This window comes from Pundamilia nyererei, unplaced genomic scaffold (genome assembly GCF_000239375.1).
Source record: "Pundamilia nyererei isolate P.nyererei 1_Seehausen unplaced genomic scaffold, PunNye1.0 scaffold00496, whole genome shotgun sequence".
NCBI lineage: Eukaryota > Metazoa > Chordata > Actinopteri > Cichliformes > Cichlidae > Pundamilia > Pundamilia nyererei.
Window position 1 is genome coordinate 25,548 of NW_005187897.1, and position 6,391 is coordinate 31,938.

The 6,391-nt window shown below is 41.4% G+C and overlaps 1 protein-coding gene across 1 annotated transcript in view; it reads left to right on the forward strand.

The window, feature by feature from the left end:
• LOC102211666 (lipid phosphate phosphatase-related protein type 4-like) overlaps nucleotides 1-6,391 on the forward strand; it is a 40,330-nt gene that overhangs the window by 24,594 nt on the left and 9,345 nt on the right. Inside the window, exon 3 of the mRNA XM_005754036.2 lies at nucleotides 2,302-2,437. Within this exon, the coding sequence (XP_005754093.2) occupies nucleotides 2,302-2,437 (136 nt within the window). The remainder of the gene's footprint in view (nucleotides 1-2,301; nucleotides 2,438-6,391) is intronic.

The window sequence follows — 6,391 nt, forward strand, 5'->3', positions numbered from 1 at the left end:
ACCTCTGGTGCAAATTACTGACCTCTGTCATCATTTTAAGTGGGGGAACTTGCACAATCGGTGGCTGACTAAATACTTTTTTGCCCCACTGTATATAAAAACAGAAAAACTGGGAATATACACAATAATAAGAGTAACAGATAAAAGTTAAGAGCATGCAGAGGTTTAAACATAAGCAATTTTAAACAGGTGAGTTTCGAGGGTGGACTTAAAATGAGGGAATGAAGTAATATTTCTGAGGTCAGGGGGTAAGGAACGCCACAGTCGAGGGGCAGAGCAACTAAAAGCCCCGCCCCTCATTGTAACTGGGGGGCAGGGCTAGATCTAACTAGATCTCCGCTGAGGCTCTATACCGCACAAGCTGGGAAGGACTGCTTCAGGCGCTGAAATGAGAGTGGGCGTGTTACTTGCATGTAGTAGTTGAGTGGCAAATCTGCATACTGATGCTACTTCCACTCTAGCTGTTTGCCTCCAGCAGGTTAATGACATCTTGATCCATGGCCAGTTTAATTACCAAAGTACTGCTGCTGAGGAGATGGTGGTCACTGCTGTTTGTGGCTGCACTGTTAACATGACTTGACTCGCAATGTCTAGCATGGTTTTCAGTGCTGCTGGCCCCCCAGGTTGGCTGAGATGGTAGTCCGATAGCTGTTGTTGGGACATATCAGCCTATCAGGAGTGGCTGAGCATTCATAAATGGTTTCAAGGGGAAAGTCTGGAGGTGCCTATAAGTGCACTGAAGTGCCTACACAGTTTAAAAGTGTTTGGCTACACCAAGCCCATTTTACACAAGACTTTTAACTGGCACCAGTTAGCCTGGTGGTGCAGTTCACATCACCAGCAGGGATTTTTTGGCTTTGACCTATGTGTAGTTCTGCTGTCAGCTGTCTAAAATGTACACACTGATCTGATACATTTGGTGTTTTGCTAGAGTAAGAGTCATACGCTTTGACCTTCTCTGTGAGCATTTGGGGAATTTTGAGCTGTTGTTAGCAGAGTTGTGACCACATCTGAAGAGCAAGAGAAATCCTTTCAGAGAGCCAATTGATCCTGACCAGAGTCCAGTGTGTCTGATGTAAAATGGTGTTATTTTACTATTTGTATATTCAGTATTGGTGTTTTGAGCTACTAGTGCAGTTGTTGCCAAACGCTGTGGTCTAATTAGCTCGATCTGTTTAATCCAATCAGGGAAATCTCATCTGCACATATGCGATTATGTCAAGCAGACCCAAAAGGGCAGACAAACTCAAAACAACCCAAACTCACAATGCAGTGATGAAGGTTATTTACCGTGCAATTTGACGACACAGGAAAGTACTTATAGGCTGGTAGCACATGAGGGATCGGAGGGGAGAGGGAAAACTTGACATTTTAAATTGCCAAGTTAACAAGTGGAGTTATCGAGTGAATCAATAAATCCTACCTGTCACACTTTTTACAGCAGACAGCTGGCTGAGCAGGTGAACAGGTTAGTAGGCTGGTAAGTAGGCAAACCGAGGCAGGCTGGTGACACTGAGACATCCAGGTAAGGGGAACGCTGGCACGTCGGAGCGGTGAAAGTGGCAGGAACCCAGCGCGGTTCTTCTGGCAGCTCTTGGCAGAAACAGCCATGCAACCTTGACAGAGGTTTCTCTGCAGGAGAGAGAGAGTCTTGGAATAGACTTGTTGCCTCTGAAAAAAAAACAGCTGCCCCATAAACATGCCAAACAATCACCAGATGAGCCAGAGAAACCCTGGATGCCTGTCCATCCACGTATTACTAAAGAGACTGAGGAAAGTCAAAAACAAACTCTGGTCAGCCTTTATCACAACCAGTGTTTGAAAAATCAAATGCTGCAAATCCGTCCCACAGATTTGTTGGTCTGAACAGCTGCATTAAGATTAAGTGAAGCAGAAGAATATTTTTCACAAGTGTGTAATGGCCTTGAGGTGTCTTTGAACTTGAGATGATCACAGAGCTCTTGGTATTTAAACCTATGGCATCAGGTAGAACAATCTTTTCCTCAGTCTAACTCAGTCTAAAGAGTTTTGCTACAAAATTGATGTGACACAAAAGATAAATACATGTCAGTAACAGGTGATAATCATATGTCAGTGCAGTCCCCAAAATAGTAAAAATACACATTATCTTCCAGCGATTTAGTTACAGAAACATCACTTTTACCTTAATCTTTGTTTTTTTTTTGATGTTGCTATTTTTTTAATTTAAAACATACAGACTGAAAATCTCGTTGGTTCAATATTCAAAAGGTTCTGTGTTAGCTACATGCTTCTCATTACTGTCAGTGTGTTTGGATGCAGGGTGTGTATGCCGTGGGGAATTTCCAGCCTAGTGAAGATTGCTCCGGGAGTACACAACCTGCCCCCATACTGAGAGAGCCACCCCTCTCCTCCTTGCCCAATGTCAGCCAGTCAGCAATTGGCAACAGCCACCAAGGTAAAGCTACGCCTGCTACTTTAAATTACAGGTTACATCATCCTGACATGTCGATTAGTAACATTGTTTCCAGAAAGAATGTTCTTAACAACTGTTTTTAATCTGAGGTGCTCTCGGGGTTCAGCCCAGTCCTAACAAGTGTGATCCTGGGCCAGTGTGAAAATACTTATAACTCATGGAAAAGCTCACAGTATGACTTTCAAGAAGCTAGAACTTGAAAAGCTTTGGCATTTTTGCTTGATTGAGATTAATTTCTTCATTATTTTGCTGTGATTGATAACTATAGGCAAAAGAGTTGTGTATATCCAGTGAGCATGAAAATACTAAATGTCAGATTTTATTAAGTGGGTAATGTGATGTTTAAATGTCACATGATTCCTAAAGTTGATCAGCTGAAAGGTCTCTTGATACAGCTGTTGTTGTCAAGTAGTATTCTCAAGACCACTGGTACACAGCAAATCCAGCATGTCCAAATTAACACTGTCGGATTTGACTTCAACACTATTAAAGTGTCTATATGGGTCCACACCAGAGAGTGTTAATTTAACTCTTTTTGGAGAGTTGGTACGTTAACTCTGATTTAGTGTTAAACACCAAATCTGTCTGGAGTTGATCATTTAACACTTGGTGTTAAGAGTTTATATATTAACTCTCAAAGAGTATTTTAGTTTAACTACGTAAGAGTTATCTTCTAATTCATTCTAAAAAGCGGGAATTTTACTGTTCTGAACTTCTAGAAATTTCTTCTGGAAATAAACATTTACTAAAAAGATGCAATGGTTTTGGAAAAACATTTATTCTGAACTGTGCACCACAATTTCAAAACATTTTCTGAAAGATGTAACAGTGTACATGTTCTCACTTTCATTAGAATTTTGTTTATCAAAAGGTCTGACATGGTAAATGCAAATAACAGCATCTCATCACTTATTTCTTCAATACAATATGCATGTCCTTCATTCATCCCTTTGTGGAACTTCAACGCACTTCTGCTCTCCCCCATATTCATCTTCACAAGCATATCCTGTGTGGAGATTGAATAAAAATTAGTTGACACTAATTAATGGCACAAATAATCCAGTAAACAATTGCAGCACAGTAAAAAAAAGGAATCCTCTTTGAGCCATTACTTGTGTAAAGTATTTTCCCAAAAGACAAAGACACAGGCAACAGGTAATACTGAACTAAATGTAAAACCGCAACCTTTTTCATTTTTACCTAAACCGTGTGCACAAAACTCTGGAGGGATCTATGCTAACGTAGAACCCAGTCAGGGCGTCTCCTGCTGCTGTTTGCTCGTGTTTTTTATGGGTGATCGTTTTCAGGCTTCAAGTAGCACCATTATACCAACATTTCACATTCTAGACATTGTTTTAGGCGTATTTGACCAAAAGTTTGACTGAAAATTCACATGCAAGCTTTTTTTCAAGGCTGTGGTATTTGCCTGCAAACAATACCTTTCAGCTAGCTAAAACAGAATATTATGCTATCAGCGAGCAACATGGCTAATGCCTTTCACACAGCTTTGTCTCAACTCCAAAGAGCCACAGAAGTAAAAGCTCATGATAATAATTGAAACAATCTTTGAAAAAATGACTTACCAAGCATGGCAAACAACTCAAATATGTAGAGCAAAATGTTCTGAAACGGCTTCACTTCAGCTTCGATTGGAGCCGTGCTGGGGGCGGAGTCTGTGAATTTACTCTGTTGGTGTCATAGCCCCTGTAGGAGTTCAGAGTTCAGAGGTCAAGAGTTAATGTTTCCATTGTAACACCTCCAGATTTGACAGAGAAACACTCATTTTTAACACTCGGTTTTAACTACTATCATTTTACACCTCAGAGTTACATTAAAAGAATGTGACTCTGCTTAGAGTAAAATTAACTCTACTTTTGCAAGAAGACTATTAACACCAAAACATTTAACACTTTTGAATTTGCTGTGTAGTCAGTCGACTCCTCCGAATTTAAATATTCATCTTTTTTTAATAATTCATGTGTTGAAATGTGAATCTCGAGTGCTGCCATTTATAATGAAGACTGGCTAATGTAAGTGAGCTCCTAATCAGAAAGGACTGCTGTGGTTACCGACTGCACTAATTCATATTTAGTGGTATGATTTCAATTCAGTTCAGTTCAAGTCACAACAACAGTCGCCTCAGGACGCTTTATATTGTAAGGCAGGCCCGACAACAAGACAATTAAATTACCACTTTTGAGCAAGCACTTGGAGACAGTGGGCAGGAAAACTCCCTTTTAACAGGAAGAAACCTCCAGCAGAAGCAGGCTCGGGGGGGGCGCGGCCTGGTTGGGGTGATGGGAGGAAGACAGGATTAAATACACACTTTGGAAGAAAGCCAGAGATGAATAATAAGTAAGGATTACATGCAGTTATGTAAAAGCAGATAGTGAAGAAGAAATACTTCATGGGAAGCCCCCAGCAGCCTTGGTCTCCCATATGGAAAAGATTTATATAAATCTTATAAAGTTTGTATCTGTCTTGTGTGAAACTCGTATGTTTTGGATATTTCCTAAAACAATATATGAAAGTAATGAGAAAGTGGCCACTTTCATGAGTAAATCATATAAGCCTGATATGATTCACTATATGAAGTAGGTCACATCTGATGCAAGTCTTTTATAAGTTTTTACTATTTCTTTTCCATATGGGCTATTACAAATATGAAATAAAGCACGGTGGATTGGAAGATGTGCAGCAACTGTGGCCACGCCCAGCCCATTATCAGCTGATGTGGGCTGGCACTGAGATCAGCTGATCTGTTTGCACTTGAGCTCAACGTCATAAACTGTCTATGAAATATCTCCAAAAGTTGATTCTGTTCATCTGGACGCAGTGTTTTCAGTGGGAGAAACGTTTCATCATCATCAGGTGACATCTTCAGTCTCAGCTGACTGCAGGTTTCAATCTTATAAACAGGACATCTGCATAATGACTGAAACCAGCTCAGTGAAGGAACAATGGGCTGGGAGGTCAGTTCCTTAACCTTCCCTGTCCAGGATGTTACATCCTTATCGTTGAAAGAGTGTCCACTGGCTTGTAGGTGTAAACAGAGTCCTGGCCTGACGAGGTGGTTCTTCTGTGTTGTGCCATCCTCTTCGCCAGAGGTTGTTTGGTTTCCCCGATGTATAAATCCTGCCAATCCTCCTGCACTTAACAGCGTACACTCTGTTACTCTGTTTGTGTCGAGGGACCCGATCCTTGGGGTGGACCAGTTTTTGGCGCAGCGTGTTTTGGGGTTTAAAAGCCACAGTCTAAGAAGGCTAACCTGCCACTCTTAGACTGTGAGATTTCCATCAGTAATGGGGGACATCTAAAAGTGTACCGTAAACATACACAAACAGATCAGTATTCAACATTTGACTCTCATCATTAACTGGAGCACAAACTGGGCGTCATCAGGACGCTACAACACAGAGCGAACACCATCCCCACTGACACAGCAGCCAGGGAGGCAGAAGAACATCAAGAAGGCCCTGAGTAAATGTGGTTACCCCAGCTGGACTTTTGTCAAAGCTGGGAAGGCTCCAAAAGAAAGCTTCAGCTGATCCAGGAGAGAAGGACAACCGCTGCCTAAGAGAAAACCTGTAGTGATCCCGTACATGTTAGGAATATTGGAACAGCAGAGACGCATTTTCTCTAAACACCGCGTCTCTGTGGCTTTTAAACCCCAAAACACTCTGTGCCAAAAACGGGTCCACCCCAAGGATCGGGTCCCCGACACAAACAGAGTAACATAGTGTACGCTGTTAAGTGCAGGAGGAGTGCCAGGATTTTTTTTTTTCTTTCGCCTGTCCCGTTTGGTTCTTTTGCATCAGAATTGTTGTCTAAAGGCAAAGAAAGATGCTCAACGGATTTACTTTACCAAATGGACCATCCCAGCCTTGCCGTAATGGTCTATTTGATTCACCTTTTATTGTTTATTTTATTTATTTA